The sequence below is a fragment of the Brachypodium distachyon genome, chromosome 5, assembly GCF_000005505.3.
Source record: "Brachypodium distachyon strain Bd21 chromosome 5, Brachypodium_distachyon_v3.0, whole genome shotgun sequence".
Classification (NCBI taxonomy): domain Eukaryota; kingdom Viridiplantae; phylum Streptophyta; class Magnoliopsida; order Poales; family Poaceae; genus Brachypodium; species Brachypodium distachyon.
In genome coordinates, this window is record NC_016135.3 from 17,189,157 (window position 1) to 17,207,907 (window position 18,751).

At 43.4% G+C, this 18,751-nt stretch overlaps 2 protein-coding genes across 3 annotated transcripts; one reads left to right on the forward strand and one right to left on the reverse strand.

Annotated features, from left to right (window-relative positions):
* Window positions 1–3,468: 3,468 nt before the first annotated feature.
* Window positions 3,469–6,647, reverse strand: LOC100843832 (isocitrate dehydrogenase [NAD] regulatory subunit 1, mitochondrial). Of its 2 annotated transcripts, none has more exons than XM_010241725.3 (4): window positions 6,015–6,647; window positions 4,474–4,701; window positions 4,284–4,362; window positions 3,469–3,994 (listed from the first exon to the last, which is right to left on the reverse strand). In XM_010241725.3, exons 1-4 carry the CDS (start codon window positions 6,534–6,536, stop codon window positions 3,720–3,722), a joined length of 1,104 nt encoding a protein of 367 aa, XP_010240027.1. In that variant the 5' UTR covers window positions 6,537–6,647; the 3' UTR covers window positions 3,469–3,719. The 2 variants fall into 2 exon arrangements, with proteins under 2 accessions (XP_010240027.1, XP_003579972.1); XM_003579924.4 differs by having other exon boundaries at window positions 4,474–4,713; window positions 6,015–6,645.
* Window positions 6,648–12,041: 5,394 nt separating this feature from the next.
* LOC100844636 (eukaryotic translation initiation factor 4B1) lies at window positions 12,042–16,355 on the forward strand. The gene is made up of 3 exons (XM_003579927.4): window positions 12,042–13,394; window positions 15,038–15,442; window positions 16,006–16,355. The coding sequence occupies exons 1-3, from the start codon at window positions 12,190–12,192 to the stop codon at window positions 16,028–16,030; spliced, it is 1,635 nt and encodes a 544-aa protein (XP_003579975.1). The 5' UTR covers window positions 12,042–12,189; the 3' UTR covers window positions 16,031–16,355.
* Window positions 16,356–18,751: the final 2,396 nt, after the last annotated feature.

Genomic DNA, 18,751 nt, shown 5'->3' on the forward strand with positions numbered 1-18,751 from the left:
GACCAAGTAACGGTATTATGGCTAGCTGGCATGTTTTTTCTTACAAATAGTAAGGAAACATGGACAATCTAGAGCATGCTATTTTAAGAAGCAGATGCTTCCCTCCGTTTTTCTCACATAGTGAAAAGATATATGACGGCATACTACAATTTATGGTTAGTTTAAGTCACAAAGAGATGTGATTAATTAAGAAAGATGGGGAATATAGTGGGGTACCTCATTTTCGACAAAGCTGCCATACACTTGCTTATTAGACAAAGAACTCCATTTATCTGATGTGAATTTTAGTCAGCAATTATATACTCCCTCCGTCCCATATTAAGTGACTTTCTATTACATGTATCTAGACGCTTTTTAGGTATAGATACATTCATATTATTTGGGCAAATTGAATCAAGAAATAACGTAACCAAGCGGTTGCAACCTTGGCTTGTATACGGAAATGATTTAATAAGGACACCATAACTGGTAGACCATAGTTATTATTACAATATAACATTGCAAAGCCTTGTTTACCTGAACACAATGCCAGAGCAAGGGAACATCAACTTTAGCAATCACAACTCCATTCTTCAACTTGAAAACAGATGCCAGCTTCTGATATATCTAACAGAAATACATGAATATGGTTAGACATGAAGGAAATAATGATTTTGCTTGCAAATTGAAGCTACAGCCATCAAGTGTATCTTACATAGTTAGGTGCCCGTGCGTTGCTACGGAATCAAAATATTTGAAAAAAATTACTAGAATAAAGTTCGTACAATTGATATCTCATCTCAGTATCGATAAGGTAACATCTCTGTATCTGAATTATCGGATGGAATATAGAATCAAAATCTTGCACTACATCAAGTATTCAAGCATTTGTTGATAAACATGGTTGTGCTAATGCAAACATACATGTGAAAAGCACTTAGAACATCTCATTGCAATAATAAATTCCAAATACTTGAAGAGAGCATAGTTGTTTTTAACAAATATTGAAACTGACCATAGCTATCTATTTTTACTAACTATGTTGTGCCGGCTAACAAGATTACATACCAAGCCGTGCGTTCTGCATCCTCTAAAATCATCATTTTGCACTTGAAACGAAGCTAAAATTATCAAAATCATCAATAGGGTTCTCTTAATTGCTAGGGCAGCCAGCGTTCTGTAGGTTAAGCATCAGTTCCTCAATTCTGAAAATTTTGAAATTTGTATGAAACAACTCCAAACTGCAGCTGTATTAAATATCTCACCAAGTAGTTCTTTCCTAAGTGGGCATCTAAAACTTCCTCTGATATTAATTAGAACCAATAACAACAAAGGTCACCGAGTTCAAAGTATCTTCTAATAGAACTCACATTTATATTTAATTGGTAGATAACGAGTGACATATAAAGCATTTGTTCTCTATTAATCTTAGGTACCATTAAGACAGAGTCACGACTGCACAAAGGTAGTATTTTCAACTCTTTTCATCATCATTGACGCCAACATTAAAAGGTAAAACCTTGCAGATTCATCAACTTGATCTAATAGATATTCCTTGTAGATTTAATTAGATACCTGAGCTTACCACAGTAGCAGTCTAACAATATGCAAATAGGAGTTCTGTATGCAATGACTGGATTTTCTTCAACTGTGGCTAGACGTTGATAGAGAACAAGCAGAACTGTCCATATCAGTTGGACAGTATGACAGAAATAGAAAACGAATAACATTCCTAAGGTAGCAACAACTAATTTAAAAGAAGTTTAGATTAATTATTATCTGTTCTCTCTACTTGTTTCTCTCTCCTTTGTCAGAAGTTTAGATTCTTATACTACATTGGTAAAAATCAAGTAATCCCATATGTTCAGGTTAAAGTACCAACTCCTGGTCTGCAGCTACGCAACATGCATTTGTTTGGCCCTAAAAAAATCTGAACAAAACAAAACGGAGTTTGAACCTAAATCTGAACTACAGCAGTACTCAGAAACTAAATCACACATAAGCATTAAAAGACCAATATATATAAGTATACTATGAATAGGAGCTTACCTGCTCCCCTGTCGCTTCTGTTGTCAATGTCCCCAATTTCGATCTTGGAATACTCTGAACAATCACCAAATCTACGCATCATTAGGACGACCAGCTATAAGAACAGAGAAAAGATTTTCTTTTGTCTGGCAACAACACAATTGCAATGCAATCTGTTTTATCACCGTAGGAAGTGACAACTGAATCGTCCCCAAAGACGGCAGTGATGGAATTCGCCGTCAGTTAATTAGCACAATGGAACTCTCTGAATCGTTGTGGTGTTGGCTGGTCCGCCCGCGCCCGCCCGTGCGGCCAGCACCACCGCGGGGAAGACGGAGGGAGGGAGGTGGCGCCACGGATCAAGAGGAGGCGAGAAAGATGCAGGTGGCGGCGGTGACGATTCCCATGGAGGCGGAGGCGGCACTTCAAACTCTGGAGGCACAGTTCATCAAGGCGGTGGCTTTGATAGGTGATGAGACGAATCGATCTCCAGAGAGGGGTCAGGGAAAGCCGGATTCGGCCGCGGCAGGGTTGGAGGAGCCCAGTCCCGGCGGCGTCGAGGCTGGGGGAGGCCGGATCTGGTGACGCGAAGTCGTCGCCGTGCGCTTTTCCTCGAGGGGGACGAGGTGGTGGCGACTGGAACCGGAGGAGGAGGCCAGGACGGCGGAGCTCTCCTCAGGCGCCCGTCCTCGGTGGCGGGACTGCGTCCGATGGCGGCGTCCGCGGGGACCGGCCGTGCTCCATTCCATGGCGACGGCGGCGTGGACTGGCACATGGAGGGACGGGCACGGGAGGGATCGTGAGGGAGATGAAGAGATCGAGTGGGTTCCGGTGGAGATGAGAGATCTAGGGAGAGGAGAGTCAGGTGGGCGGTGGCGGCGGCGCACGGGCTGCGGGGCAAGGAGGAGCGGCAGACCGCAGCGGGAAAGGAGAGAGATCAGGGGATCGGGGGTTGTAGGAGAGAGAGATCAGGGGATTGGGGGTTGTAGGAGAGAGAGATCAGGAGAGAGGAGAGAGGAGCGTGATCGGGAAAGGAGAGCGATCGGTCCTGATTTTCCGATCCTGATTTTTCGGATGGAGCAGGAGAGCGATCGGGAGATCGTCGGGGTGGGGGTGAGACGACGTACGAGCTTACGGGCTACCACAGACGTAACTGGAAATTAAAGAATAGTAAAGATTGACCGAAAACTTTTCTTTTAATACAACTTCTATATCCTTTTTTCTCTTAGCAAACAAACATCATCTCTTGTGGAAATTATCAAACTCATTTGTTTCTGATTTGATTTATTTACCAGTTTGCACAGATACATTTTATTTGCTATGTAGGTGCGACAAAATTGAATAATGACATACATCATCCAATTCTAGGATGCCAGCAATGGCCAGCAAAGTCTCAGACGCATGTCCCATTGAGTGATAACTATATTTAGTCTCAGATGATAATTCAGAAGAACGGAAAAATGAATTAGAAGTCGGAATCAAATTTCGATATACGTCATTTTGATTTAATTCAAGGTAGCCAACTATTTCCTTCGCAAACAGGTGTTAACCCTGCTACAAAGCATTGTGTGAAGAATAATCTTCGTGGGTTCCTCAATTATTTGTGAAACAGAACTGATGATCTAACCCCTGTACGAAAAAATAACGCTCAGAAGTTAGGACTTGTAAACCAGTCCCCAAAAGAATTAATTCTTCAGGCGTGCATCAGGTATCTAATCCAGATTAGCAATGACTGCATCAGTAACTTCCTGGGTGGTGCTGGTGCCGCCCAAATCCTTTGTTCTGTATTTGCCTTCCGCAACGACACGCTTCACCGCGGTTTCCAGCCGGTCAGCAAACGATGGGAACTGCAAATGCCTCAGCATCATGGCAGAAGATAGAAGCAGGGCGACAGGGTTTGCTTTCTTCTGCTCCACAAGATTATCATTTCCAACATTTCCTGCAGATGCACCTTGCTCGAAAATGGCATGGTCCTGACCCACATTACCTGCAATACAATGCAGCATACATGGATCAACGTACCTCAAACTTATATTGGCTTAAACTTACACCAGCAGGTGGTTCAGGTATCTTAAAAAATGAAGATCAGTAACATTTCCGTAATCATTCCAAAATAATGGTTGAGGGTGGAAAATTATGCAAGGGACTAAAGCATAAAACATCTAGCAACACTATATTAGTCAGTGATTAGTAAGATATTAAAAAATATCCAGGAAGAACTTCATTATTTGTATGAAGAACTGACCACATAAACAAAGTAAAGACTGAAATCTTACCTCCAGGCATGACACCTGTTCCCCCAACAAGACCTGCAGCTGTGTTGGCCACCAAATTGCCATAAAGATTAGGCGTGACCTACCAAGGGAATCAAAAGATGCAAGTTAGAAAATCTGCAGGTAACCCAAAGGAATGACATACTTAAAAGGAGCACTTAGGATAGGAATAGCAGGATAATTAGATCCATACCATGACATCAAATTGTTCGGGCTTTGAAACAAGTTGCATACAGCAGTTGTCAACAATGATTTCATTATACTCAATGCCAGGATATTTTGAGGCAACCTCACGGCAGGACTCCAAGAACAAACCATCAGCAAGCTTCATGATGTTTGCTTTATGCACTGCTGTGACTTTCTTTCGGTAGTTAAGGTAAGCATACTCAAAAGCATATTTGGCAATCCTCTCAGAGCAAAACTTCGTGATCACCTAAAAAATGGAATCAGCAAACAAGGAAAAACAGTCGAGAGAACAAACTGAAAATGAACACACGGGCTGAACAGTTTTTTTTATTACTAGTTTCTTGAGCAAACTCACTTTCAAGACACATACAGAACCGCTCATAGGCTTACATGGAAACAAAAATGTACGAAAACAAACACATATGCAATGAATATTGTAATATAGACATCACATTGTCAGCAAAATCTTGGTCCATTTCATATACTGGAAACCATGCTAGCCCCATGATATTCATGTATTGTTGATATAACATAGACAAGTGAATCTATAGCTCGGTACATAATAATCTCACCCATCAGTTTATTTGGAGACAGCAGTAGCTACAGGCTACTATTGCTGAGGATAAACGCATCCTAAATCCATGATACCAATCTCATGGCATGTCAAATCACGGTGTGACCAAATATAGCAACACTAGATTCTATAGAAGGCCCGCCATAGTGTTTGGTACTGATTAAACTACTCATGAAATTAAGAAAAGAGCTTTAAAGATGAGTTAAGCGCAAGCATCATATTCCAACTTCTCAACAAGCGAGGAAATTACTCAAATTCATGGGTATCGAAGCATTTACCAGGCAAAACACACATAATATTCACATGGTATTCCAACTTCTAAACAAACTATTCAAATTCTTAGTTAGTACTACCACAGCATTTGCCTGGAAAACACAAAGCCATGAGTTGAATTAAGCTGATTTATATTGATTAGAAAACCTACAAAGCTGCACCCTGAGATTTGACAAACAAAGCCATGCCAAAAATTGGAGCACACTTTTTCCAGTGAATTGGCATCATCTTATTTGTAACGGGACTGCTAATTTGGACGCCACATTTTGCAGTTCTACACAGATCTACAAGCAATTGCTCGCATAATTCCAGATTTCAACCTTACGAGGCATGGATGGCTACAATGATTATACAAACTATCGAGCAAACAGTGAATTTATGAAAGCAACCTAGTTATATATGTTATCATGATCGCAAATTCATACAAAGTATTATTCAATTTTACATATATATTGAGCCAACAAGCTGACGGCATCAATTCATGGCAGATAGATCTGGTCTGTGATAGGATACTATCCTCTAAATTATGAACTATTATCTACAAAATCCACCAATCATATAGCATTTACCAGCAATAGCACCCATGAATTCCCTTACAGCATCACAAAAAAGCACATCAGACGTGAATCAATGCAGTGGTGAAGTACTGAAGGTGATCCTCTAAACAACACTGAGCAAAGTAAACGTGTGATTAGCCATACCTTGAGGCTCTCGACGACCCCAGGCACGACCTCGTGCTCGAGCCCCGAGTACTCGCCCTCGGTGTTCTCCCTGATGACGACGATGTCGACATTCTTGTGCCTGGTGGGCAGCCCGGGGACGTTGGCGCAGTTGACGAGGGAGGCGTAGAGGTCGAGTTCCTTGCGGAGCTGCATGTTGAGGGAGGATACGCCTCCACCGACTGGGGTGGCGAGCCCCCCCTTGAGGCAGACCTTGTTGCGGCGGATGGAGTCGATGACGGCGGGCGGAACGGATGGCATGTCGCCGTGGACGTCGTAGGTCTCGAAGTAGACCGGCGCGTGCATCGCGTCCATTACCTGTTGCACGGAGCCGGTGACGAGGGGCCCGATGCCATCGCCCGGGATGAGCGTGACGGGGCGCGGGGTGCCGTCGCCCGGCCGGGGCATGTAGGTCACGGTGCGGCGCGCGGCGGCGCCGTGGCCGGGGAGGGGAGGCGGGGAGGAGACGAGGCGGCGGAGGAGGGGGGCGGATCGCCGCGCCATGGCGAGCTGGCTGGGGTTGCGGCGGGCGGATGCGAAATTGCGATCGGGAAAGGAGGGAGGCGGAGGCGGAGGCGGGCGAGACCGGAAAGGAAGGGGGGAGGGAGGAGACCGAGAGAGAAAGAGAGGGAGGAGAAAAAGGGACGGCGGAGATGGATACTTGAGTTGTTTCGCGTTTTGGTCCTTGGAATTGTTGGGTATTTGCGGAGTATTAAAGCTTCCTTCACAAGAATAAGATCCGTCCCTTCCATGCGGGCCCATCAAAGAGGCAAATGCCAAGCAGGAGAGAATATCTATTTTTTATTTTTGAATTGGTCGACAAGGTTGAACTTGCAACGATTCCGCGAAGTGAACGATCAAATAAACGGAACTATCACATCAGATGAGTATTTTTGTCGATAACTATTCCTGTTTAATAATTTGATTATTCAACAAGCAAAGTACATGGGCATCCAACTTTTTATTCAATAATAAGCTACAAAGCAAGGGTATATTTGATTGAAACCAAAACATGTGTTATACCAATGTTTTGTTCATTGACTAAAACTAATCTTTTTTGTCAAAGTTGGCAATTCATAAGTAAGCAAAACCATGCCAATTTTTTGGTACATCAAACTTGCGCTCAAACCAAACACACCGGCCTAAAACCGAACAACATGCTACTAAGTACATAGTCCTATAGTCTTAGTTAAACAAAGCTGAAGTGTCATGAATCTGCTTGCAAAACTATGCCTTGTCTCATATTTGTATGTAAAAAATGTTTCTAGTTATCTTTGGTTTCCACATCCTTGGACTCCTGAATAAGGTAGAGCATATTAATGAAAAAGAAGAAAAAATCAGGACCATATCTGATTAGACCGGAACCGATTGTTCTCACACCTAATTTGGTTTTAAAATTTGGAACAACAGGTTTATTTCAAGAAATTTGGTTTTGCTCCTCAAGTATCTGCCCACTAGCCCCCTAGCCATGAGAGAGAGAGAGTTAATTTAATACTCCCTCCGCAACTTTGTACCAACTTTATATTAAATTTGAGATATTCATGGCCGCGCTCGAAGCTTTGTCGTAATGTAGTTCAAGCCTTCAAGGATCCTATCTAAGTTCAAGGATCCTAGATGCTTCCAAACAAGACGAACAGAAAGTCTTAACCTGCTTTAAGAGATCGGAGCGTGCCATCTGACTACTAGTCACAAACACGAGTGATATGAAATTCAAACTCTGCAATCGTTCAATATTGGAAAGTGACAACAAGATCATAAAATTTATGCTGAATCAAAAGTAACACATGTCCACCAACTTATACCACACATAAAAAAACCTGTGGATACTAAACAGTCAGGGTTTTATAATGGGTTAATGTTTTTAGGGAAACATATTATAACGGTTTAGTTAGATATATGTCACTATAATTCTTACAGACTACAAAATGTCACTGTAATTAAATTGTTCGGAAAATGCCACCGCAAATTTATAGATTTTTCGAAAATAGGACTACAGTGGCACTGTAAGTTGTTGTGCATTAGCATTTTGTAAGGATGAAAAATGCAGTGGCATGGAATATATCTAATTAATATTTCTATTAATTATAATGTGGTTGCTCCAGCATGTTGGAAAAATGAGTCCAAATCAACTAAAGGTTGGAGTAGAAGGCAACCAGAGCACATATTTTCACTGCATCCGGTGCCGTAGGGTCACCGACATGTGGGGCCGGTCCCATGTGTCCGCGACCAGCACGTCAGGGGACGTACGGCAGAGGAGTTGTGTCCTCATGCAAGGGAGGGAGATCCCCTGACGTGAGCTAGGTGTCGTGAGGGTCACCGACATGTCGGGCCGGTCATCCCATATGTCTGCGACCAGCACGTCAGGGACAGAGGAGTTGTGTCCTCGTGCAAGGGAGGGAGATCCCGTAACGTGAGCGAATGGGAAGCTCATCGTCTAGCATTCATTTATTTTTGAAAAAAAATCAAAGCATATACTATAATTGGAATATTATAGTTTATAAGACTGATAAAGCTCAAGGCACATAACAACACACAACACAAGTACTTTAATTAAGGGTTGCTGGAGAAGTTAGCAAAAACATATTGACTGGATGATAATTTTGGTGTAGATCAGCTACCTTCAAAGGCCTTCCTAAACATACTCCCTCCGTTTCTAAGTATAAGAGGTTTTAGCTTTGTGCTAATTCAAATTTCTTCAAGTTTATAAGAAAAATCTACCAACATCTACTCTTATATTAGGAACCAAGGTAGTACTACATGTGTCACTGGCGGGCTCTAAAGGATGCTTGCTCTCAATTATCCACGGCAGGCAAATGATTGAGTGGTAGATTGAAAAAGTGATTCAACTAGCTTAGTCGAGTGTTGTCGGTTTCCGAGGAATACCTCAACAAATAGTGTTGGACGTCGGATCCATCATTTGGAATCAGTGACATAACATCCAATAGCTATAATTTTTGAAAATCACCTAAATAATGGTGATCGGCCAAAAAACACACACACATTTGACGCTCAATGCAATAGGTTGCGATGTCGTCTGATTTCAAAGCGGCGATTCTACTGGCTCCACCATGTGCCGATGCATGCAGAGCCTGCCGCATGTCATTGGGCCGGCCCGTCTCATTATTATATTTCATTGGTATATGATCGATATCAGTCAATGGTATATGATATGAGTTAATGATATATGGTATTTGTATATGGTATCAGTAAATGGTATATGATATATTTTAATGGTACGACGTGTCAGCACATGGCTGGTTGCGAGCAGCACATGACTGGATGCATGCTACCGCTAGGTAGCGGAGCCGTAGAAAACACTTTGCGGTCTGATTTGACCTGTGTTGTGTGCTAGAGCCTATAAGCATAGAACGGAACCGTCGAAGTTCCAAACTTTTTTCCAAAGTCTTCGGTTACCGAGAAACGTAAAAAAATCGCAACTTTGTCACAAGTTAAACTTCTTAAATTTGGACCAAGTTTTATTAAATCCATCGTGATATATATTTTTATATTATATTTATTTGATTAAACTTGAACAAGTTTGACTTCAGATAAAATCTCATGATTTCTTAATTAACTGACGTGGATTTGTATAGATTCTTATACGTCAGTTAATTCGGAATGGAGGCAGTATTAATTTAAGAACGGATGTAACACATGTAGGTAGTCCCACCAATTAGCAAAGCCATCGTATTTGTTACTGAAGGCTAGATCAGGTCAACTTAATTGGATGTCGTGGAACCTGATCAATTATTTTTACGTGTTTCACCTCGCGGCCGAGTAGTGCGTATCTGAATATCTGATGGCTGTAACATGGAGGGCACCAACTTATGCACTTAAGCAGCACTTCGCGGCAGTTTCCGTCTTTATGCTATGGAGCCATACATGTCGTGGATAGATTTCCAGTTTTCCATGCAGTCAAACTGTTCTTTAGACTGTCTCCCACAGCGAAAAACTCCTTTTAGTTCGACGAGTGCTTGTGCATATCTTTTGCGCTACCGTGTTTGGATTCCACCACAGCGTATATCTGATAAAAAAGAAAAGGAAGGAGAGTTCCTCCTGTCAGTGTCAAATGCAGATCACATGGCGGAAAGACGCGAACCCCCTCACGCCTCACTTTGCCTACCGGCGGCGGTGGGCCTCCCATCTTTGTCATCTCCTTCGGTTCTTAATTAGTTCAGGGAAAAGGAGGGAGAGTTCCTTCTGTCAATGTCAAATGCTACGTTCCACACTTCCACGCACCCGTGAAAGCTCACGACATGGTGGCCTGTCTTCTGGTTTAGTATATCGTTCACCTTTTGCATAAGCAGGAACGGAACAAGCATAAAGATTTGACAGAGCTTAGTTTGTCGACTGGCATGTTCTTATTCTGCTGCTGTGCCTGTGCGTTTCATTCACTTGTAAGTAGAGTACCAGCCTTAAATAAACTATTCTACGCACAGTACTATTTTGCTCATGGAAATATATTCTTTGGGTGGTGATTTTGCTGTCTCCCGCGATGCTTTCCAAAACATGCTATTCCGTCGTGTTTACTGTTTGGCAACCGCTTGGCGGTTGCACTCCTTTGCTAAATAAACAGTGCTGAGTGAAACTCACTCTCTCACGGTAGACATTTGCCCGCACTATGTTAGCCGCATTTTGTTCATATGTAGTTAATTTTGATTTTTAACCACACTTTTAACACTTCAACCGCAGATTTTGTCAATAAAAATGCGTCAAATACTTTTGCAAATACGAGTATATTCAACACTTTTAAAATGTGACGCATATAAATCTGACGCAGTTTGAAACCAAATTGACACACTTTGAAATGCGTCCGGTAATCTACCGTGACATAGCGACTGTTCCATGGCAGGCAAGATCCACCCAATATATCGCCATTTTGCCGGATTGTCATTATCCCGGCACAACTTTTAGTATAGAAATATCGAAAGACCAACAAAATCCTTTTTTAATTAATAAATAAAGAAATTAATATGCAGAGCATCTTTCAAACACAGACTTTCAAAAAGGGAGAAACAGTTACACATGAACAATTGAGAAGGAACCTTGCATTATCAATTACTGCAGGAATTTTGAGATTCGGTGTTTTGTTAGGTTTCTGTCGGAAGTTGCAGTAGAAAATTAACTCGTATGTAATTCTATCCAAAGGGCGAGAATACATAATTGTGTTTAATAATCCTCCAATTATTCTTCAAAGTCACTTTAGTTTAAGTTCATAGTAGTTACTTAAGAAAATGTGTAGGAGCAAATATAACACTGTCAGTCCAACTAGTTCTGTGGTGGTGGGAACAAATTAGCCCAACTAGTTGAAAAATGGGGCAAACTAATCCTATACCTTGTTAAGGCATGCTAAACAGTCCAAATTAGTCCGAACTGAACGCATGTACTTCCGTCATATCAGAATCAAATCACAAGTTTTATGTCATGAGCTATCGTAAAGACGAATGTTTATTTGTCATTACATACGCTACATATTTGTTGATAATGTCGATAAAGACGAATGTTTATTTGTCATTACATACGCTACATATTTGTTGATAATGTCGATCGTAACTTTGTCGATCTCGACGCAGCTAGGGATGTGTAAGTGTAATACTAATAAGATGTCACCTATTGCAATTCTAAAATAATATACTCCGTAGGAAAGTACTTTTCACAAAGACAGTAACATCTGCAAGTGGCAAAATAAACAACTTCATTTACTCGGCTTTGAACTCTGAGGTCATTACTTCCGTAAGAAGCAACTCTTGGTTTCAGCTAGTCATGAGATTATCAGATTATGCGACGAGCCACGCGGAGAGTCATGGACTTTTTGTTTTCATCTGATCTGATCACGGAGATTTGAGATTAAGAAAAAGGACCACACGGAGGCCCTGGGACATTTCCGACGTTCTTTCCGTCTACAAACCAAAGCCGTCTATGTTTGATCCGACGGCGGAGCCCTGCTTGCTGCGGCCCACGAGTGGGTCACGACGGACGGCCTCCCGTCAGAATCAAAAAGCACAGGCACATAGCAAACCCACCCACAGACAGCTCAGACCCAAACCCACACCCACCCGGAGCGGCTTCCCCTCTCCTCGATTCCGTCCCTCCCACCTTCGCCCCCGAGCACCGACCGAACCCTAGATCTCGCAGCAGCAGGCGGGAAGCGCACGCCATGGCCAAGCCCTGGGGCGGCGTCGGCGCCTGGGCGCTGGACGCAGAGCGCGAGGAGGAGGAGCGCGAGCAAGCGGCAGCTTTCCCCGCGCCCGAGCCGCCCGCGGCGGCGGGCGGCGCCGCCAGCTTCCCCAGCCTCCGCGAGGCCGCAGCGGCCGGCGGGGGCAAGCAGAAGAAGAAGAAGGGAACCACTCTTTCTCTGTCGGAGTTCGCCACGTTTGGCGCGGCCGGGGCGCCGCGCCGCGCTGCCCCCGCGGAGCCCCGGGGTCTCACCACGCAGGAGATGATGATGCTCCCCACCGGCCCGAGGGAGCGCTCGGAGGACGAGCAGGATCGCTCCCGTTTGGGCGGAGGGTTTCGCTCCTACGGAGACAGAGATCACGGTAGTGGATTCGACGACGATCGGCGGTCGAGTAGGGCTTCAGATCTCGACATGCCCTCCCGTGCTGACGAGTCAGATAACTGGGGGAGGAATAAGAGTTTCTCATCGGCTCCTAGTGATGCTGGCCGGCGTGATAGTAGGTTCAGTGGCTCATCTCCACTCGGTCGCGCAGATGACATCGATAACTGGTCGCGTGACAAGAAGCCACTGCCGTCACGCTACCCTAGCCTTGGTTCTGGTGGCGGTTTCCGTGAATCATCCGGTGGCGACTTCCGTGAATCATCAGGTGGTGGTTTTCGTGAATCATCCGGTGGCGGTTTCCGCGAATCATCTGGTGGTGGATTCCGCGACTCACCAGGACCATCTGACTCTGATCGATGGGTCCGTGGTGTTAGCTCTGCCCCAATGCCGCAGAACGGCGATAGGCCACGTCTCAACCTCAATCCACCAAAACGTGATACCTCAGCTACCGATGCGCCACCTGCTGAGGTTGCACGCAGCCGCCCGAGCCCATTTGGTGCTGCAAAGCCCCGTGAGCAAGTGCTGGCTGAAAAAGGCTTGGATTGGAGAAAGATGGAGAGTGAGATAGAGAAGAAGACCAGTCGGCCTACCAGCTCACACTCCAGCAGGCCAAACAGTGCACATTCCTCTCGCCCTGGGAGCCCTGGCTCGCAGATCTCTGCAGTTGGTAGTGAGGGAGCATCGAGGGTGCGCCCAAAGGTAAATCCATTCGGTGATGCGAAGCCGCGGGAAGTGGTGCTGCAGGAGAAGGGGAAAGACTGGAGGAAGATTGACCTTGAGCTCGAGCATCGTGCCGTTAATAGGTATGCTATCTATGGGCCTATCTCTTGATGACACATTGCACTAGCAGTTCTTTTGATTGTGCAATACTGGAGTACTGACATATAGGTTAAAAAGCCACAAAGGTATGGCTTAGCATATCTAAGTTATGCTTGCTGAAATTGTCCACTATGTAGTATGTCATAACCACATGTTATATGCAGTCGGAAAATTCTGATGCTTAGTTGCTAATACAGTTGTTAGATAATTCTCAATTAAGCAAGGGGAAGTTTACTTTCAGCGATTTTAGGCATATGTTGACTTGTAATCACGAATAGTATGAAGCTATCAAATTGACAACATGGTACTGTGCATTGGGATCAACGTTAACAAGAATGCTATGGTTAAAGCTTTTTTTTTGCTTGCTTGTCTTGAATGTAGTGGTACAATAGAAACTTCTTTTGTGTAATGGCAATTAAACCCTTCAGTGCTGGCAGTTTCTTGCGGAGATGAAAGTATCTAAGCAAGGGTTGGAGGGAATAGTTTGAATTTGATGCTGGTCATATTCAGCAAAGTATATTTCGTGTTCCTTTTTTTTCAAAGTCATGACTCATGGATAGTAGGGTCATGAATGTAGTATGACAGGTTTGTGGGATTCTATAGATATGTTGAATGTTTGTTGTTGCCATGTTTTTGGTTTTGCATTATGAGCATGTGAGAAAAATATAGGCCTAAAAAAACTCGTCACGCTAATCTGTCAGCTCAATGTAACTCAAGTTATTTTGTTTCTTTATTCCTCTTTTGTTAAACATGTATGTGTTAACATTCTTCATTTCTACTTAAACTTATAAGTTTGATAATAACATCGAATAAGATTGTGTGTATTTATTTGTGGAGTTTGCTAACTGGTAAACTCTGCTTTCGATAACAGAAAATGTGTTATTTCGTTAAAAAAAGAGAGAGTGGATGGACCTTCTATTTCTGCCCAATACTCAAGTAGAAGTATGCACATTCTGGCAGATGCTGGTTAATTTTGTTCACCTGGTTGGCTCAGCGCAATATTATTTTTTGTGTTCTGTAATTAGGACCATTTTTTTTGTCTACTTTGGCATTTGTGATGATAATCTTAACTCAAATCATTTTTAAATCTGGACTTGATATTGTTATATTTTGCTACATAATGTTTATTTCCTCTTAGGACGAGCCGTGTGTCCATACTAGATTAGATGTGAAGGCAACTTAGAAAATGAACAATACCTACATTTGCATTCTCTCATGATATTTTCAATTGAATAATGAACCCATGACGAGTTATGATTGTCTTGCTTCTTGATGGGCTGGTGTCTCCTAGCAATCGTATTATTGAATCCTCTTGACTGAATGTAAGTTTTGGTAAACTCTGGGTCCAGTGCATGACCATACGAACCCTGTCCACTTTGTTGGTTGGATATCACTGTTTCTGAAATAAATTAGGAAACTACTCATCCAGATATTTCATGCAACCTTTTTATATTTAACCTGAACATGATGGCTCCATTCAAGAAACTCCAATGAAGTAAATAAACTGCTTTATTAATTGGTAGTGATACTTTATTCCATCAAATGTGCATGCTTGTGTTGGCTACTTTTCTTTGAGAAGTCCATTCTTTTAGCTATAGGTGATGTTTACTTGAACCCTATTTTTCAGGTCAGAGTCAGATGAAGAGAAGATTTTAAAAGAAGAAATCAACCTTCTCAAGGTGGATCTAAAAGAAATTGAGGCCAAGACAAGTGATGGTTCTGACCAAGCTTCCACAGACAATGCAAAAGATTTGTCTGAGAAGATATCTCAGATGGAAAAGCAGCTTGAGCTGCTTACAGTTGAGTTGGATGACAAAATTCGTTTTGGGCAAAGACCTAGTTCTGGTGCAGGCAGGGTTACATCATTTCCACCAACTAGTTTAGCAGAGGAGCCACATGTTACAGCGGCAAACATGGACAGACCGCGCTCCCGTGGTGGTATGGAAACATACCCGAAACCAGTTGAGGAAAGGTGGGGATTTCATGGTAACAGAGAAAGAGGCTCTTTTGGTGGAGGCCGGAGTTCAGACAGGTTAGCTGCTGAAGTTGATTTTGCAGATTTCCCAGATTGATTTTTTCAATTTTCATACTCCCTCCGACCCATATTACTTGTCTCATATTTGCCCAAAAATGGATGTATCTATGTTTAAAAAGTGTCTAGATACATGTAATATTTTGACAAGTAATACCGGCCGGAGGGAGTACTAAATCTTGCATATGCTTTGGTGGATTTAGATGGTGCATTAATTTTACATTTGTATCATATTATGTTTACTCATCATCATATTTTGCTGAATACTGAACCATTTTGACATTCTAGACAAATAGCAGTTTGGTTCCAACTGCTTTTAGATTGCATGCTAAGGATGCTGCTTAGAATGAATGTTACTTGAATCATCATGATAACCATATCAGCATATGATTTTTCTTAAGGTGGCTGGTTTTTAGTGGGTATCTCCGTTTTATTTGCTTCAGCTCTCAACGTACCATTTTATGATGCAAAATCGTTTTTTTCTTCTTTCAAGCATTTTAAGTCATTGCTGTTACTGCTGCTAGTGCATGCAGCTCTTTATTGACTTGCTCTTGGTTTTTCAGGTCAACAAGTAGGCAGGGATGGTGAAGATGGGGGTTTGAGCATCATCTGTCAAGGAAACTTCTCTCTGTGGTCATTTTTTTTTGAAAGAACGGGCAAAAATAAGTCGTTTTATTTTTGTTGTGTTTGACTCCCATTTTGGTCGAGCTAGAAGATTGGAGAGAACCTTTGTCAACGGAGGTTACTCTGCGTGAAGTTATTGGTTACCACCTCTATGCTGTAGGATACTTTCTGTTTCTTTTTCTTGCCATCTTCTATGTCAAAACTATACCTGGCAAAATTTGATGCTAATTACTCTTGCATCGTGGATCCTTATGCTTGAGCAGGATAATGAGATATTTTCTTCAGTGCATGTGTTAAATCTTCTGCGATTGCTGTTGTATTTTCTACGGAGTAGTATTCTCCTTCTTATGGCACGAGCTGTAGCCTGTAGGCATATAGCTCTGTGCCCGTAATATCTGCTCGTACTCCCTCTGTGACTCAATTTTTTCTAAATATGAATGTATTTATTTTTAAAAAACGTTTAGATACATGTAGTAGAAAGTCACTTAATATGTGACAACTTTCTACTTAATATGTGACGGAGTGAGCAGTATTTACCCAACTCTGCACTGCACCTATTCTCTTCGAGTAGAGTGTCGTTGTAGGAGATCCTGGCTGTGCAATGTAACAAGTGATCTGTAGAAGGAGTATGTTGCTATGTTATGTTGGTAGCGTTATTAGCAGTCCTTGGTGCATGTGTGAATAACCTAATGCAGAAATTGCTAAACTTTTTGGTTGCTGAACCATGAACCATGCTGTGCTGAAGTTATTTTATAATTTATTGTAAAAGACATAACAAGACAGAAAAAAAGTTGGCTAGCCAATCAATAAAATAGATGAAAGTGAGTTGGGTTATCTTTGCACCTTTGCCCTCATATTCTTTCGTTTTCTTTGTTTAGAGTTGATCTGTGTGAAAGTGAATAATTCGCTTGGTAGACGACATTTATAAGAATCTCCTGAACTCAACGTCCTCACTCTTGTCAACTGTCTATCTGATAAATTGAAGAATTTCTCTGTCACCTTTAAGTCATCTGAAGTCAAATTCGCGATTTCCCCATGCGGATGTACACTAGACATCATAAAATGTATGGCTTTGTACTTTTGAAATGACCTGATTTTCTCGACGGTTCTTCGCATCACCGGAGCCGGACAGAGCTTACCAAAAGAGAGCTTGTAGTGGTAGACGCTGCATAGTCGTAGTGTTAAGGCCCAAAGAACTAGCGCACGTAAGCAACAATAATCGACAATTTAGAAAACCATACAATGGAAGAGCCAAATCTAAAACGACACGAACAAACGTGAAAGCCGACAGACCCAAGGGATTCACCTGAAACACAGCTCCACACGCCCACCGTCGGCGCTAAGCACACCACTGGAACGAGGACCGGATGGGGTGGACCTTATTCTGACTGATGTTGCCGCCGCCTCACCATTTTGAAAAAGACACTGAAAAATCTAGAACAAAACGTAGGTCTTTCTGCTGGCGAGCGGCCATGATCTGCCGCACCTCCGTGGACAAGGAAGCCAACGGAAGATGTATAGACCGGCGGAAGCGCCGGTCGAGGGAAAGCTGAGCAACCGCCGCCTCTTGTAGATGCGTTGGAGCGAGCCCCACGCACGACACCTAACCAAGCCGTGTTTGTTTTGCTGGTTTAATTATAACCCAATCCACACACATATTTCGACAGCCTCACCAATGGAGTGGGCGGAGGCTGCCGCTGAGAACTAGATAAATGGCCAGTATAAAGGAGAGACAGAGAGATGCAAATGGCTATATGAAGGGCTGAATGACATATTTAAAACTGTAAAAAAGGATCCATCTTGAGAGCATCTCTAGTAGTTACCGAACCTGGCCCATCCGAACTTGCAGAGTTCGGTTGACTGAAAAACATTTTTTAGTTTGGAAGCACGATGTGCAGAACAGAAATCCGAATTCAAAACCGAACTCTTGAAAAAACTCATTCGCGCGTGAACGGTTTTAAAACCGAGTAGTTCATCAATGTTGCATACAGTATAACGGATTAAAACAAACATACATATATATACTAAGCCGTCGGAGAGCATCTACTCGTTGTCGTCGGAGATGTTGATCACCGATGGCGCCTTCAATAGCCTGATGGCTGCATCGAGGTTGGCCTGCTCCTTCGTCGCCCGGTGAGCATCGTCCTCGGCCAAGCTGGACTTGGAGCTCTCCTTGACGGTGCACGTGATGTCATCATCCGAGGAATCCGAGCCGTCGCCGCTGTCCTGCTCCTCCTCCGTCGGCAACTCCTCCTTCTCCTCCGCGGGCACCGGTGCGGGAACGACGACACCGGTCAAAACTACCACCGCCACCCGCTCCTCCTCCTCCTCGAGGAACGCGTCCCAACGGTGGCGCGCGTCCTTGCTGAGGTCCCAATGCCAGTACCACCGGAGCATACCCCGGCGGCGAGCACCTAGGCGGAGGCACTCGTCAGGGGTGAGTAGGGTTAGGGTTTCCTCGCACGGGCGAGGAAACAGTCCGGCCGCCACGGCGAGCGGGCGATGGGGTTCCGGGCCTCATTCCGGTGGTGGTACATGGCGGCGCGGTGGTTGATTGTGGCGGCGCGTTTTTGGATTTGGTACTGAAACGGCCCCTCCAAGCCGTATATATACGAGCGCGTTTTGGTAACCTGAATCCTTTTGTCCGGCCGGCATGGTATTCGGTATCTAATCGGGCCCTTTTTT

Excerpts from the sequence above, each read along its gene's own strand:
- LOC100843832 (XM_003579924.4), bottom strand. The coding sequence starts at position 6,536 with ATGGCGCGGCGATCCGCCCCCCTCCTCCGCCGCCTCGTCTCCTCCCCG. Across the intron at positions 4,363-4,473 it reads CCGAACAATTTGATGTCATG|GTCACGCCTAATCTTTATGG; the intron begins GTATGGATCTAA and ends TTCCCTTGGTAG. Across the intron at positions 3,995-4,283 it reads AACAGGTGTCATGCCTGGAG|GTAATGTGGGTCAGGACCAT; the intron begins GTAAGATTTCAG and ends ATTGTATTGCAG.
- LOC100844636 (XM_003579927.4), top strand. The coding sequence starts at position 12,190 with ATGGCCAAGCCCTGGGGCGGCGTCGGCGCCTGGGCGCTGGACGCAGAG. Across the intron at positions 13,395-15,037 it reads GAGCATCGTGCCGTTAATAG|GTCAGAGTCAGATGAAGAGA; the intron begins GTATGCTATCTA and ends CCTATTTTTCAG. Across the intron at positions 15,443-16,005 it reads GGAGGCCGGAGTTCAGACAG|GTCAACAAGTAGGCAGGGAT; the intron begins GTTAGCTGCTGA and ends TTGGTTTTTCAG.